Genomic DNA, 17,651 nt, shown 5'->3' with positions numbered 1-17,651 from the left:
ATATCCTTTTTTTACCCATTCTCACCCCCAACGACGGTAACTTTTGAAATTTCGATACAAAACGACATTTCGTAAATAATCGAGTATTTTGTAGGGTATTCCCCATAACCAAGAGTTGGGGTAGTCATAAATTAATAAAATTTAGTTATTCGTGGTTATTCTGTAACTAAACGTAAGAGTCAATAATAATAATTATTTAGCTAGTTTAGGTGTTTTTAGCGTTTTTAGCGTGATCTCTCCCATTTTCACCATGAAACATTACAAGCGCTTTTTGCTACCAACAAACCAATCTCTCTCACCACTCGCTACCAACCGGGCTGGAGCGCAAACCCAAACGATCGAGGGGTAAACAAATAGGTGTTCCGAATTCCGAATTCAAAATGCTTCAATCGTCAAAAAGCATTTGAGTGTTAAAAACATTATAATTATGAGTAACATAAATTATAATTATTTTTTTTAACAAAAACATATTTTGTGACAGAGTAAAAATATTCCATCCAGGGTAGATGTACCAATAGTGGAGGTACTAAGCACGATTGAGCTTCATTTAACCGCCTAAATTCAAGATATGCAATTATTGTACATGTCAATGTTGTAACGGGAAGTAACGGCCAATGAATTAATGGGAAAAATGATTTCATCGCAGTAACCAACGACATGTCAGTGAAAAATAATACCTCCACTATTGGTACACTGTTCCTTTAGTTGCGGTATGTTTTTAATTTGTGTTCCTATAGTTGTGGTATCCGTTGTTTTCTTATGGGATCTTCCACTATAGGAACACTTTACCGCAACTATTGGTACAAGTAAAAATAGTTTTAGCAATTCTAGTGATATTTCATCTGTTTTGAAGCAATTTGAACGCTCTTTTCAACTATTCCGTGTATTAACATACCAATGCGTCGATTGGCAGTGTCGGTTCTGTGGCTAAGGGATGGTACACAAATTATGTCACGCTAAATTTCGACTTTTTTGACCCCTCCCCCCCACCCCCCCTTTGTCACGTTTTTTGTATGAGTCCCTCGAAAATTTTGTAAGGCTTGTCACGCCTGGCTTGACCCCCTCCCTCCCCTTGGAGCGTGACGTAATTTGTGCATGACCCCTAATTCAATTAAATTAGTGAAAATGGCACTACCTCAACTGTAGGAACACCCACAACTAAGGGAACACTTACCCCACACGAGTTTTTTTTTACGTTTTTTAAGCTTCCCATCTGTTCCAGCATCGATAAACCCCTAGTCTCGCTTTGTTTTCATGCGCAAGAGTTGACAGCAAAAGATGAGAAACGTCACTTTCCTCGCGAGTCTTTTGTGTGCTGCCGTTTTTTGCGTTTTCCAGTTCCACAATCTTTTATCAGCTAGCAGCAGGCAGCTGTCAACCATCGTTCGTTCCGTTCCGTTCCGTAGTTCTTCGTCACTCATCCATCAGCGGGAGAAAGAAAACCTTCGACGGATGAATATTGAAATTCAATTCCAATTCAATAGTGGGCAGTGTGTTGTGTTGTTCGTGATTTGGTTAGTTTTAAACGCGTAAAAAAGTTCAAGACGACAGCCATTCCGTTTTGTGTTCCGGAGTGGTTTCTCGAAGAGGAAGAATCGGAATCCTCCGCGCGAAGATTGTGTTTCTCCCGGGGGCGGAATCGTCGTACGAGGCAGCTGGTTGCTTTATCAGTGTTCTGTGTTGTGTTCTACCGAGAGAATTGCTTGTTCTTGATTCCGAAAGGTCACCAGAAGTGAGCGCAGTGAATAATAGTGATTACTGATAATGGTTTCCAGAAGAAGCTAGTGCGACTCTGCTCAAGATCTCTCCTTAATGGGGCGCTAAAGTGTAACCAAAGTACCTAGTGGATTTTTCCTTTTGTGTGTGCAGAGCTGCAAGCGTTAGATGGTGATTCCGGGTCGGAACAACATCAGCCGCAGCCAACGAGTAAAACACTTCCGATGACCTCAGACGGACCGCTAGTCAATTTGGATTTCGAAGAAACCAACGCGAAAGCTAACTTTCCGGACGGAACAACCATCGGAACAATTGCGACGACGACTGTGATAGCCGCTGTTCACCACCACGAATCAAAGGAACCATCCTTACACAGATCGTCGTCTTCACTGGTGAACGGAGGCGGAAACTTTTCCGGAACTTCCCCAGGAGGAGGAAGTGGCGGAGGAGAACCGAACCTTACCCCTCGATCCGCCAATGTAGACAAGCAGAGGGGCAAAGTCAAACAGCATGAGATAGGTGTTGATCTGTCGGATTACGAGCGATACCGCCTAAACTCACAATCATCTGTAGAGGACTATATTGGGGGTACCGTCGGTGGCACGTTGTCCCTCATTCCGGAAGTGCACTTCGAAGGAATCACGCTGGATTCCGGGATCGATCGGGAATCGCAGCCGCTGCTGGGCGGCCGCGACCATGAGATTACCTACAATCAGTTTCCAGGTGAGTGGGAAACCGAGGCACGGCTTTGCTGGTTTACACGTTCAACATGCAGGGCTGGTAGCGAGTCACTTCTTGGTCGAATTTCGGGCACGATAAGGGAAATTAGAATATGTTTTTCCTATGGATCAATGCACGAGTTCACTATTTTGACGTTTGAGCGGTGCCGAATTCACCGGTTTCCATGGTCACATAAATAACACGGCACCGCTAAAACGTCAAATAATGAACCCCTGCATAGGTCCATAATAAAAAATCTCCATTCAAAAAATATTTCGGCTGCGCCGCTATCGAAACGTTACTTCCGATGTTCAATCCTTCAAATTTTTATTCAGCACTACTAGGATGGAAAAAAATCAGCTCTAACGTCAAACAACACGGCAGGGCTGGGAAAAAGTATGAAATTCACTCTACAGTAGCCAAACAATGCCAATCACAGTCAGCGAAGCCAGTGAAACTCTCGCACATCGCTGCTGTAGGCATAAAGCCTTGATTACAAAACACCCGTTGCTAAGGGCAACCCAAAATTACTGTAGAAAAATGTTCTATGGACCAATGCACGAGTTCATTATTTGGCGTTTGAGCGGTGCCGTGTTATTTATGTGACCATGGCAACGAGTGAATACGGCACCGCTAAAATGTCAAAATAGTGAACTCGTGCATCGGTTCATTTCCCGCATTTAGAGCCTTCAATGACACTAACGATTTAGAAAATTCATTCACCCAACATAGGCTACTTGATGAGACTCACGTTTTTGAACTACTGTACTGGGAAGCGCCACGTGATCTTCGCGAAATTCAAGCCTACTACTATTACCATTCCCAGCACTGCAACACGGTATATGAATGGTCCAAGAGGGCCGTCGCTCTTGCAGCAACATGATTTCAACACCTCACCACGCACGCTAATCATAGATATATCGAGCATCCGATGAACATGAACCGTTTGTCGTATGACACGGATAAACTTTCTCACATACCATACACGATTGACTTTCAGATTAAAAACAACAAGCTAGGGGACAAATCGTGGAGTGTAATCAGAAAAATCCTCTAAAATTATGACTTTGATTTGCGAACAATTGCTCGTCAACTCACAGGCCGAGCGATTCATTTTTCGCGGAGCGGAGTTTGTTGTGATGGCTTGACGACTAAGGGTTTGTCGTTGTTTCTATGATCGCATGATAAAGAACAACCACGATGCATCATTTGTTTTGTCATGATCACTAGATTTCTGCTGCACTAGTGTTCCCGGCAAACTTCGTCTTGCCCCCAAATAGGCTGTTGCAAAACGTCATGTAATCCCCCATACAAAATGACACATTAGTCTTCCCCGGTTTTCCCGATTAATCCAGAGACTTTCTCAAACTTTTTGCCCAGGGAAATCAAGTGACCGAACCTGATTAGGGGCGTGCTTTTGAGAGCTTAATGGCGACAAACTGTTTTCTCCAAAAAATATAAATAGCTATCTTTTATAGGTATCTTTTTCTAAAGAGGCTCTATGCAAAATGGTAAAGAATGATGATTGTCGACTACTACATTATTTCTCAATAGTAATGGATTAGAACAACATGCACTAAATAAAGGACACGGGTATGCCACAAAAGATCAAAGAAAACGGGTCGCAGTGGTTCATCCCGAACAGAAACAGGACGGTACTCCCATTACTTTCTTAAAGAAAACCCCAACCAAGGTTCGCAACGTTGGATGTGATATAATCTATCCACGGAATTTTTTATTCCTGACCGGAAAAGCCAAAGTCGAGGGAAACTTCCAGGTACTCCTTCAGGAATGCTACCAGCAATTTCTCAAGGGGTGCTTAGAGAAATTTCTATATAAATCGGTCAAGAGAATCCTAGAGCTTTCAAACGCTACTACCTCTAGTGATTTACACAAAGATTATTTTGAAAAATATCTAGCAATCATCCCAGGATCTTCCTCATTTTCCAACTGGTTCCTTCACCGATTTTCCAATTGTTATTTATAGGAAATTCCCCACGGATCCTACAAACTACAATAATTCCTACGCCATTTTTTATTTGTTCCAGGCATTTTCGTAAAAAAATATTTTAAAAATTCATCTACGATTTCTCTCAAGAATTCAGGCATTATTCGATGAAATCTATAATAAACTTTTCCAAGAATTCCTCAACAAATTTAATCTGGCATTCCTCATTAGGTGCCTCCAGAAATTCATGTCGACATTTCTCCACCATTTTCATCAAAATAGGGTGCAGGTCCTTAGGTCGAATGTTGTTAGGCCGAAAGGGCCGTAAGGCCGAAATAACATTTGATTATTTACTACCACAAATGGCTAACACAATCATTTGTGTTTTTTTTCTTCTTTTAATCAAATGTTTTTCTTTCTAGTTATAGTTCGCAGCGTTTATTATGGGCTATTAGGTAGTGCAAATTATCTTGATCTAGAAACTAACAATCCATTCTACATGAAAATTTATTTGTCGGTTTCTAGATGATGCAAATTATCATGATCTATCCCTGTTAATTACCCATTCGACCTTATCGGCAATTTTCGGCCCAATGGGATAGAAACATCAAAATATTATTGCTACGAATATTTTTTAAATAATATTTCAGTTAATTGAAACTGCTGATAAAATTCTAGAAAAAAAATCATTGAAAATCCAGAAGTTCATACAGGCATACATAGAATTCGCACAAGTATTATCAGAGATTATTGTCTCTAAAGACTTCCATGAGAATTGAAAACAAAAAAAAAAACATGAACAATTTCGAATTCTTGGAGATATTCTAAACGGAAATGTTGGAGTAAGTCCTTGGGAAATCAATCAGAGCTCGCTTGACATCCACAGCACAAGCGTGGTATTTCACCAAAGACAGCAGCGCAAAAGTTGAAGAGAAACTACTGTGCCTGTTCAACTGCTGCTGTTGAACCAAATCCCATATAACTAAGGCCCCACATACATTCACAGCTTAGTAATATGTACACGCTCAAAAGCATACATGTGTGGAAACAACCCGTTCAACGAAAGAAGTTGAACAGGTTTTACTTTTTCTCCTTCCGAAATATTGGTGCACGCTAAGCAGTTTCCTAATAGAATGCATTTTGTTCGGAATAGATCGGATGTCCAATGTCCATCCAGACATATTTACATCAACTTAGAAGGATATCCACATTATAAAATGAGAGGTTTTAATAATTAAAATCAAATTTATAACAATTCGAATGCATACCAAGCATATGTAAATTCGATTAATCCAATGTTAAACTAATCATTTCTGGTCTTTGGTGAAGTTAGCGCAGTCAATATGGAAATAGAGTGTTCTTAGAGTGCAAATCGCATGCTTTACGATGCTAACTTTCATGCAATACGAAATCGGTTTCTCTCGACAGGTTCAACCAGCCGATTTGAACAAGCTGAAGAAGATAATAAAAGCTCAGGAAGAATGTATTATCAATGGAATTAGCGAATTTTTGCTCCGTAGACTGCTCCAATTTCCATATTTTAATAATAGATGATTCCATATCTGTTTTCTCTATAGTTTATTGTGGGATTCATGTTGTTTTTAAAGAAGGATTAACCTTTCTAACGGGATTTTCGGCTCGCCACCGAAGCGGACAGCGTACAAATCATTCGCGATGTGTTCTTACGCTGCATGCATACAATTCAAGTACCGCCGTGTGGGGTGACATTGGTCCTAGGGGTGACTTTGACCGCCCTTTTCGATGCATCTCTTGAATTGCACGGAAGGCAAAAAACTAATCCATGACCATCTAGTGGCTATTTATAACGTATTCTTGAAGCTTGCCACATTGTTTCATTATTCTGGTTATAGTTTGCTGTAAAAATCTTGGCCCAAAGTCACCCTTATGGACCAAAGACGACGGTATTGCTCATTTTAAATCCACATCCAGCGGCGGCGATAACGCGCAGATATGCGCGCAACGTCAACTTTCAAGTAGGTTTGAATTTTTTCGTTCTTCAAGTACGCGAATGTTTGTAATTATCTAAATCTGAAACATTTGGTGATTTTTATTATCACTGCGACGATATACCGCCATTTTCTGTTAATCGCATTCCGTGGATTTTTTATTGCAGAGCACAATACGCACATATTCACATATTAGTTGTAATGCCTAAGGGACCAAGAAAATTATTTAAAAAAATAGTGTTTTTTCTATATTTCTGCCGGATACACGAGATTAATATGCAGATGAAAACATTTTAAAATCAAGTAAAACGTACCAATAAATCGTAAAAAAATGCACACTGCAGTTATTTTACTAAATGTAAGAATATATGCAAATACGCGCACATTGATACATTTTGTTATTTCTGATATGTTTTGTAATTGAAACGTGCAAAATCCAGTTAATCATCAGTTTACCGTTTACATAGGCGTTATTTACCCAATTAAAAAATATATTTTTCTTGTTGTTGCACAGGTGGCTTATTTAAGCACGCGACGCCTCTGAAATCAATAGATGAATTTCTTGGAAAACCTGGAACTTCCTTGAAAATTGAATTAAGGAAAATGATCCTTAAAAATCCAGATTGAATTCATGAAGGTATCTCAAACGAAATTCTTAGCAAAATTGCTCTAAAAGTTCGTAAAATATCACAAATCAAACTCCTGAAGAGATCTTCGATGTAATATGTGAAGAAATCTATAGCAAAACAAGCAGTTATACTTGTCGTAATGTCACTGGGAATTCAAAAACGTCTTAGAAAGGTCTGTTCAAATAAAAAAAAAGCTCATGCCGTGGTTCCTATTAGGTTTTCGATCCCAGGTCCTCGGCATGAGAGGCGTGTGTTCTAACCACTATACCAGATCCGTCCCACTAATAACTAAACCTGTAGTTCACTTAGTGAAAGACTTTCGGTAATCGGGCTGAGTTTCGAGCTGTCAAATAACAGAGAACAAAAAACAAATCAGAGCTGCCAACATTGATAAATTGCGTCTTATGTCAGAAAATGACGTTTGCCTTCGTTTTAGGTGGGCTGTAGCGGGAGCCCAATTAAAAAGAAGCCCACCTAAAGATAATGCAACGAACGAAATTCGACTGTATCTAAAAATAAGTTTTTAGGTCGTTTGAAACAAAAAATTCTTCAATAATTCATGTATGTTGGAGAATTTCTCGACCCTGGAACTATTTTGTAAAACCTGTAAATATCAGGGAATTTCATTACCAATGACTTTTGGTCAATTGACATTTTTGATCGAAAGTGCATTTCAATACAAAGCTAGAATTAGGGCGAATTTGAAAACTCATACATTTTCAGTAAAATCGTTTCGAAGTTTAGCGGATATAATTTCAATTCTATATTATGTTTCCGATCGGTTTATTCGCATGATGCTTTTTTGTAGGATCCATTACAATATTACTTTTGTGGCAAAACATTTTATTTACTTTCACATTATCAACAACATGTTTAAAATAAATAAGAATGCATCATGTGCCTCTCGATTGTTCGCCTCTTTCAGTTTGAAAGCAGCCATTGCGCCTTTTAGACCTCGTTCTTCTGGTTTGACCAACATCAGCTTGGCCGTTTTATCTACGTTCCCCCTTTAAGTAAATATCTCTGTCATAAGTACTATCTCTGATGGAACAAATACATCAATATGCTCATTTTCTTACAAGCTGTTAAAAAAAAATGCAAGCTTTTCCGTAAAGTCTACTTAATTAATTGAAAATTGCATCTTTTCTAAATCTCGCACTTCAAAAAGAGCCTGGACAATATGCCCTAGCATCAGTATAATATGCCCTACAACCAACGGATAGTTGCTTATGCACGCTAAATAACTGCTAAGGAGCTTGCTAGGGTATAGATGGCATCAAGAGTGGGGCATATCGTCCGGCCGGTGGTGGGGCATATTGCCCAGAAATGAGAAGTTGTTGAAAATGTATATTTTAGTGAATTTCCACTCTTTTAGGTCATTCTAATTATGGACCTATGCACGAGTTCACTAATTTGACGTTTGACCGGTTCCGAATTGACTCGTTGCCATGGTCACATAAATAATATGGTACCGCTCAGTCGTCAAATAGTGAACTCGTGTATGGACCAATGCACGGGTTCACTAATTTGACGTTTGTGCGTTGCCAAATTCACTAGTTCCACGGTACCGCTCAAACGTCAACAAGTTAACTCGTGCATTGGTCCATGGGCCGATGCACGAGTTCACTATTTGACGTTTGAGCGGTGCCGTGTTATTTACGCGACCATGGCAACGAGTGAATTCGGCACCGCTCAAACGTCATATTAGTGAACTCGTGCATTGGTCCATAGGCATAATAGGCATATAAGTCATGCTCCGGAATGCAGACAGTTTTTAATTGAATATTGTTTTGAGTCTTATAGAATCATTTTGAACATCACTCCCATTGCTTTGCCATGGAAGATTTTCAAATTTTTATCTTTCGCAGTCTGTAATAGTAGAAATGTTGATTATGTTATACCGTAATCCGGGGTAACTTTGATCAGCGGGTTAAAGTTGATCGCAATGACCCTCTTCGTAGAAAGCTCGAATCAACATTTTTTTTCTTGCTTTTATTTGTTAGGCACTCCGTGCACTTGGCCACTACTATGCCGAGGATCATATATACAGAATCTATTTATAGTTCTTATTGCTATTTCTCTCATACCGAGCAGGTAGAGGAGAGTGCTGCCGTTGGTCCAATCCATATCCATATCGAAGTCCATTGGTGGTTCATTTTGCCATGTATATGTGTCGTGTGAGGCAACAGCCTACAAAGAGGGTCAGTGTGTCTCAGTCACCATCCGATACTGACGAAGGATGGTTGTGTTCCCCAATAAACCAGTCCTTCGTGCGGCGTCTTCTGGTGGCTGGACGGAGTTTTTTTTTTGTGTGGGGGGATTGGGAATCGAACCCATGACCTTCCGCATACGAAGCGAAAGCGTAACCTCGAGGCTACGAGACCCCCAAAAAAAATCAACATTTATTGATGAAATATTTTCTATGCATGAATGGTGATTCCCCCCCTTCTATTCATGAGCTAATAAACAATAAGGTTTTTGCGAAAATTAAGTTGTGTTCATGCGTAAATTTTTCAACTTTTGGAAACAATGATTTTCATGATTATGCATGACACCATCAAATAATCATGTCTCACATGAGTCCTGAATACGATATGAGCAAGAGAAATGCGGTTGTTACTAAAAATGACATAGCCGAAAACGATTCCTTTGTCAAAACTTTCATAAATATGTTCAAAATAGCATAATTCACAAATTACTATAAAGCGTGCAAAATTTCCTTAGATAATTGCCTACCTTTAAGCGTATTCCACAATCCAAGGTGTTTTTAATTTTAAAATAACTCAAAAAGTAAATGACTTGTAAGAGTTTGGCCTTCATATTCGACTTCAAGGACCATGATTTTAGTAAGTAATGATATTTTCAATATTACCGAACGATGTTTTCATGGGTGATCAATGTTACCCCATACCAGCTAAATAAAAAAAATCACTTGAAACATTTTTTAAACATGATTTAAACTTTCAGAAAATAAAATACAGTACATAGACACGAGCAATGGGTACCAGTACTTGTTTTAAAAATATAAAATTTACAACACATGCATTTTCAAATCAAATGTTTAAGAAATATTCAAAAAAATGATCAATGTTACTCCGGATTACGGTACACAATACATTGGATGTATGTAACTGACACTGAAGAATACTGCAAGTGGTAATTAACCCTGCAGTCGACGCGCGGTTTGCCACCGTCAGAACCACCACGCTAATGCTGTGTACGGTAAGCGAGATTTTTTACCACTGTTGTACAAAATACAACAGCGCGACGACTGAAGTGTTAAAAAATATGAGCAGTTAGGGATGGTTAAAATGGTAAGTATTAGAAATAGTCGGGTCTCGGGTTTTCGGGTTTTCAAACCCGAAACCCGACCCGAACCCGACGGGTTCGGGTTTAAAAAAATTATTTTTTCGGGTTCGGGTTCGGGTCGTGTTTGAAGACTACAAAATTATAGGGTACGGGTCGGGTTCGGGCTTGAAAAAAGTCGGGTTAAGTCGGGTTTGGGTCGGGTTTGGTGAAAATTGTTCACAAAGTAACAACTTGAAAGCTTCCCTATGCTTCAGAAACGATGAAATTATCATCTTTTCGAACTCGGGTTCTATTCGGGTTTTTCTTAGAAAACTTTTTCGGGTTTCGGGTCGGGTTCGGGTTTGAACAGCGAAAATTTGTCGGTTTCGGGTCGGCTCCGGGTTTGCTTTTCAATTTTTGTCTCGGGCTCGGGTCGGGTCAGGGATTGAAGGAATAAAATAAGTCGGGTACGGGTCGGGTTCGGGTTTGAAAAAAGTGAAACCCAAACATCTCTAGTAAGTATAATTTATTATTTATTTTGCTTAGCGGATTCGAACACGTAAAAAATAAATTGAAATGTTTCATTATTAAATTCTATAAAAACAAACACATTTAGGGGCCTTTCTTAGTCGAGTGGTTAGAGTCCACGGCTGCAGAGCAAAGCCATGCTGAAGGTGTCTGTGTTCGATTCCCGATCGGTCCTGGATCTTTTCGTAATATAAATTTTCTTGACTTCCCTGGGCATAAAGTATCATCGTACCAGGCACACGATATACGAATGCGGATAGCTATCAGTTGATAACTGTGGAAGTGCCCATCAAACACTAAGCTGAGTAGCAGGCTTTGTCCCAGTGCGGACATAATGCCAAAAAGAAGAAGGGAAACACACATTTAATTTTATTTTACCTTTCAATACAGATTCTATTTTATCCTTCTCGGGATATTATGATTGGCCTAACTTAACCAAAATGCTAAGAATTGTTCTACACTAACTCCTCAACCATTATCAACTTAAAGTCATGAACATTTGTCGGCGCCTACACAGTTTACAATAATAATGATATTTTAAATGTCAGAAATACTAAATAAAAATCAAAACCTACCGAAACACATAAAAAACAATACTCCAAATTTTATCATATTTACAGAATTGCCTTCTCTTTTTTTCAGTTATAATGGAAAAGATCAAACTCATAATTTTGATTCCACAAATGAAATCTTACTTAAGTTTATTTCAATATACAATATGTTTTTGTGATATTGCAGTCAAAAACGATAATACTATTGAAGATATGTTTTTCCTAAATCTTTGAAATCATTAAAAGTCGGTCAATCAACGAATTATTCGTAGTCACTATTCTCTTAAATCTCATCATAAAAATAACTACTTTTGGCTACCATCCCTGCAATAGCCTTCTCTTGAGTCATTCGTCGTGTTCGTTCGAGCGCTTCGAGCTAAATGCGCGATGCGTAATATGACTCATGGCTATAATTCAAACGTTGCACTGTTGGAACTGCGGGCTGTCTGTCAGTCATCTCCCGGCTGATGAAATTCATCTCTTTGTGAACCGAGCGTTATCACCCAGCTTCAGGTCAACTATACAGATTGTTCTTTACTGAGAGCTCACACAAGTTAAACCATTTTTAGCGTTTGCGAGGAAACGACCTTCAAAAACTCGACTTCGTCGCTGACTGTCTTGCTTTGTTGCATGTGGTTTATTCAACCAATACAATCAATGGCTTCCCCGAGCTATTTTAGCAAACAGGTTGAGAGTGCATTTTTTAATAGATGAATCCCTACAAATGGTGCTTGTCCAGACATCGTCAGTCTCAAGGGGCTCTGCGGTCAATTATTGTTCGATTTTTGACTTAACCACAACTGAAGTTGTGGGCTCGTCGATAGCGTTCATAGATTATCAGCCCGTATGAATCAATTTGTCATAATTGACTGATCCATTCATGAGCCGAAGTGGCGCTTTCAATTACAAACCAGTAGGATATGGATGATTGAATTTGTTGTGGATGGTCTGGGCACTTTGCGAAATGACCGTGACATTCGATTCGAGTCGTATAACCGAGCGGTGTCGAGTGTATCTATTTACCATTATAAGTGAGACGTTGACATTTTCTGTGCGTTGTCTTGTTCATTATTATAGACTGTTCGTCCGACTGTTTCATAGTTGGTGTTCTAGTTGTATAGAAGACGCAAAAATAAATTAAGTGCTAAATTCTTCCCATGCCTTAGTCAGGTATACTTCGATACTTTGATTCATTTTGATCTAAAAATTATCCATAAAATCAAATCGTACCGTGCTGCATCAATACCCGGACGCTTAAGCAAGGACGCTTAACAATAATATTTCAGTAGGTTTTTAAAGTTTATCATTACATAATAGTTGCATTTTCAACTGAAGGTCGCTTTGTTTCTATTCGCCCCACTTTTTCTATTCACCCCGTTTTACGGTAAATTCTCTTTGAGTCAAGTTGAAGTCCAATTGTCTTACAGACAAATATACATCATATCTCGCTAATAATGATAAATTTTACGTTAAAAATTATAATTATAGCGTGTAAATCACTAAGACTACGAGTTACGCTAAGACAATTCCGGGTTTGAGAACCAAGAATTATGAGTTTCCTTCAGAAATTCATCTAATTCTTCTTCTGAAGTTCATTTAGGATTTAGACTCATATGATTTTATTTTTCGGAGCTTCCGGAGCAACTCCTCCAAAAAATGATGAGATCATCGAAGGATTCCTACAAGTATTATTCTGGAATTTTCAAGGAAAAGGCAGGTATTCTGAAAGAAAATCCTCCACAAATATTTCCTAGTATTCCTTCTTGAATTTCACTAAGAGGTGCACCAAGGATGTAATCTTACAGGAATCTAGGGATAAATCATTCCAAGTAAACATGAGTATACTTTTTAGTCGATACCAAGTAAAATTGAAATCGATACTTTTCAGTGCGATAGGTACCTATCGAATGACACTACTCGAATCGAATTTTTCTCAAGATATTTTGAATTTGGAAATACAACCATAAAAATTTAACGAAAATTTAAAAGTATTTTTATTTTATGAAAAAATCAACAGTGCGATCCTAAAATAATGATGATCGCAATCATTTTCGTTCTATGTCTTCTTTATGATGAGAGTGGTAATCAAATGAGTCTAGTAGGAATGATTTATGGACAAATGGTCAAAGGACAAAAGGTCGAAAATAATTTGCTTGGTGGGAAATTTTTCCTTCCTTGAAAAAAGATTTTCCACCTTTTGTCCCTTCTTTTTTGTTCTTCGACTTTTGTCCTTTCGTCATTTTGTCTTTCGACCTTCTGTCCTTTTGACCTTTTGTCATAGATTCAGTAAGAATCGATACTTTGGATTCGATATCACTGCGGAACACGTTTTTGTCTCAAGCACCAAAATACCACTATATACTAAATTAGGGGTTGCTGAATCCATTGCCGTTTTCAAAAATATCATAGCACGTCTAGTTTTTAAGATATTGACTGTTGAAAATGCTAAATTTCACGATTTCAGCCAACTTGCATACAAGTTTTCCAACTTGTATGGCAATTTGTTTGCTTAATTTGTCACAAAATTTAAACTTCTTTTGCTAAACAAAACTTTTCAACAAAGTTCTTAATTCTTCCGCTGGTAAAATGTTATTAATTGGTGGTTCTGAAAAGTATTGTCTTATGGCCATATAAGAGAAACGAAGAATTTTATATGGAGACTGCAAGCATGTTGAAAAATTCGATTTAAACTGAATTTAATGGTAAAATTTACAATCAAAATATATCTAAACTGAATGTTCAAGTCTTATTTTGCATGATTGGAGGATTAAATCACAAAACAGTTTGATAAATTATACTTTAAATTTCATGTAAACATTAATAAAACCTGTGTTTTATACAACTTTGGCTACCTGTAGCTAAAAATTGTGACGTGCTGGAACATTTCTGAGAACGGCATCAAATTCAGCGATCCAAAATCTACTAGAGACACATAATTTGATCCTTGAGACACGCAAACATGTCTTTTTTGTTGTGTTGTGTATTTAGTTGGTATCGATACTTTGTTCCAATACTACTTTCAGGTAAAAATATCGATACCTTGATGGTATCGTTTCATCCCTACGAGGAACCTCTTCAGGGAATTCACTGGGAAGAAATTCTTCCAAGACAATCATCTAGATTTTTTTTTTTTTGAGGGGTCATCAGACAGCTCAATTCTTCCTTGACTTCTCTTTAGGCTAAGTAGCCCGTCATTTGTTTTGACAGCCATGCTGAAATTGCAGCTCGCAAATTCAATGTAATACAACTCAGCCCTCATAGTTCATATCAATCCGGAAAAGTATTACTATATGCAGTGACGTGCAGAAAGCATGCTGATAGTTTTCCATATGCGTCAGTGCAATATCAACTGATATTCATTAATTCGCAATTAAGACATGAATTAGCAACAATCATCAACGACGCCTACAAATTTCAATGACGGCCTACTTCTCCTTAAAAAGACATAAGAAAATTCTTCAAAAGTTTTTACAGCTTCATGTGCGGGCATTTCGAAGAGTTACTCCGGAGTTTTAATCGGAGTTTCATCTTCAGGTCCTCCAAGTGTGATGATTTGTTATTCTTCAAAAATTATACCAACGTTTATACGAATTATATCGCATTGCTTTCATCAAAAATAATCCTTGTGATATCCCTAAGGATCACTCCAATATTTTTCTCACAATTTCTACGGTGCTAATTTCAAGTGTGAATACTGTGATGCATACATGAATATCTCGAAAAAATCATCTACAGAATACCGTAAATTGGGGTGAAGTTGATCACTTTTAGTGATTCTGTTCTATATTTCCGAGTAGGATGCATGTATTATCATCCGAATATTTTTTAAACCTGTACTGATTGGATGTGTATCGAAGTATACAAACGGAATTTTGACAAAATGTTAACATAATAACAGAAACAGTTTTTAGAATTCAAAAAATGAAGTTTTTGATTCCGGGGTGAAGTTGATCGATTACTGCGGTAGGATTTATAAATTAAAGAGATATGTTATTCACTACAACTGAGGACATGAAATCTGAATCAAGTCTCAAAAAACTCACAACTTTTTGATTTCAAATCGGTCGGATTTAGAATTAAATGTTGTTAATTACATAATACACTACATATAACGCCTAAACTGCCCATAAACGCATAATTGTCCCATGTGAATAGGAAATCCAGCAAACATGGGACTGACATGCGTTTATTGGCAGTAAAGGTATGCAATTTTCTTCGGAACTAGTAACTCGCTCACTAAACGAACATGTTTTTTCTCTGAAAATCAATTTTTATCCCCCATGCTAATTAAAAATTGGGTTCACAGAACATATCTGGAATGTATTAAATGGTACATACATCTAGCCCAGGTAATAATCGATTGTTTGAAGAAGAACCTTTCAACAATTCATCAAACATTTCCTAAAAATCTCTTTCTCCAATGGTATGATCTTCAATGTCAAACCGAATTAAGGAACATCAAACGGAGCTATCAAGCAACGTGACATCTCATAAATTGTGATAATTGAAATCTGATCATAGCTCTCTTGACGGTTCATACATGAGGGTACGAGAATGATCAACTTCTTCCCATTTATCAACTACACCCCGAATTACGGTACCTAAGATTTATTCTCAAAACATTACTTCTCAGATTCAGCATATTAGTGCAAGGGAAATGCTCAACAAAAAAAACAGTGTCGTGTACTAGACTCGACTTAACTCGACTTAAAGTCGAGTCTAGTACACGACACTGAAGACGGCCTTACAGTTGAGGTCGAAACACGCGTATCTGTCAAAAGATACAAACTCTAGTGGAATCAAATGGTATAGTGCTAAATTCGGTTTTTCATCTACTTATAGGTATTCCACTAAACAGCTTGAAGATTTATTATCATTTATGGAGTAGTTTAGCAAAAAACTCGTAAGAATATTCTGGAAATTTTTGGAGGAATGCGTATGTGTAATTCCAGGAAAAGCTCCTGAGAAAATTACTATGAGTATTCCGGAGGAGTTTCTAGAGAAATCTCTTAAGTTATTTAGATGAATCTCTTAAATGAATACTCAATAGAATCTCTGAATTTCTTGAGAATGGCTTGCAGTTGTTAATGGAGAAATTTACGGGACGAGCCAGCCAACGATTGAAAGTCGTTGCATTTTTTTAGGAATGATCTTAGCAATGCTTTTTTTCAAGAACCCCATAGGAAGCTCTAGTACACTTGAGATTGTTCAAGAATGTGTTCAAGATAATCCGTGAGTCGATCTAGCATACGAGCAATTCTCGCTGAAACTAGACCGCCATCGGCACACATCGTTAGCATTTGAATTTATGTCATGCTAAAACTTAAGGGTGGTCGTTTAGGTTTTCTCAAATTGGAGGACCCCTCGTACGCAAGCTAGCTAATTCAAAACGAGCGATGCGCTAATGGTAAAAAAAAACGAATTTCCTGACGAAATTCAAAATGAAGCACAAATTCAAAATAGCCGCCATTTTTTTTAAATATCAAATGAAAGAGATATTCCTCTTTACGATACCACTAAGTTTTCTATGTGTTCCAAAGTAAATATAACACATATCACTGAAGAAATACCTAGGATTTATTAAAAAATGGGCTTTTCGCTAACGGTTTAGCCGGCGTACGAGGGGCCCACCAATTTGAGAAAACCGGAATGACCACCATTAAGTTTTAGCATATACTACTATGAAGATTTTTTTGAGAACCATTCCAAAAAAACACAAACTTCGAAATATTGCTTCGGCAACCCCAAGAAATTTAAGGCCGCTCGGGACGGTTTTTTAATCACCCTCTCCATTTGAAGAAGCAAATCTCAAGCACCACTCAATATATCGATGCGAAAAATGTATCACTATAATTATACATGTGTAATGCACAACTCAATAAATGTTCAGTTTAATCGGTTCACTAAAACTAAAGGTTTGCTTCTGCAAAGTTTTGATGATAATTGTTAGAGTGAGACAAAGGATAGGAAAAATAACACGGCCTCCCGTGTCACCTTAATTAGAATATTTCAAGAGTCTTGCTAATCGGCTTCTTAGGAGCCTGCTAATCGCCAAGTACTGTTCAAAAATCTGTCAAGAATCTTCAGAGAAATCTTTCAAGGATCACTTCAACAGATGTCAGTCGCCAATGGTTTGAGCGAAAACAATACCGTCAATATTCTGTCGAGGTACTTTTAAGAAATTTGTCGACGAATACAGTGACTGGCGAAAAAAAAAAATCATTTTACCGTTTACCATACCATACAATGACCATGTTCGGCTCCTGGAACTCCGATTGGGTGGAAATTTTTACCGCGACTAGGA

At 38.0% G+C, this 17,651-nt stretch overlaps 1 protein-coding gene across 1 annotated transcript in view; it reads left to right on the top strand.

Annotated features, from left to right (window-relative positions):
- The first annotated feature begins 1,311 nt into the window (after nt 1-1,311).
- LOC5564652 (phosphatidylinositol 4-kinase type 2-alpha) overlaps nt 1,312-17,651 on the top strand; it is a 75,336-nt gene continuing 58,996 nt past the window's right edge. Inside the window, exon 1 of the mRNA XM_001648954.2 lies at nt 1,312-2,439. Coding sequence (XP_001649004.2) covers nt 1,941-2,439 — 499 coding nt within the window. The 5' untranslated portion in view covers nt 1,312-1,940. The remainder of the gene's footprint in view (nt 2,440-17,651) is intronic.

This window comes from Aedes aegypti, chromosome 3 (genome assembly GCF_002204515.2).
Source record: "Aedes aegypti strain LVP_AGWG chromosome 3, AaegL5.0 Primary Assembly, whole genome shotgun sequence".
NCBI lineage: Eukaryota > Metazoa > Arthropoda > Insecta > Diptera > Culicidae > Aedes > Aedes aegypti.
This window is presented reverse-complemented; position numbering and strand designations above follow the sequence as displayed.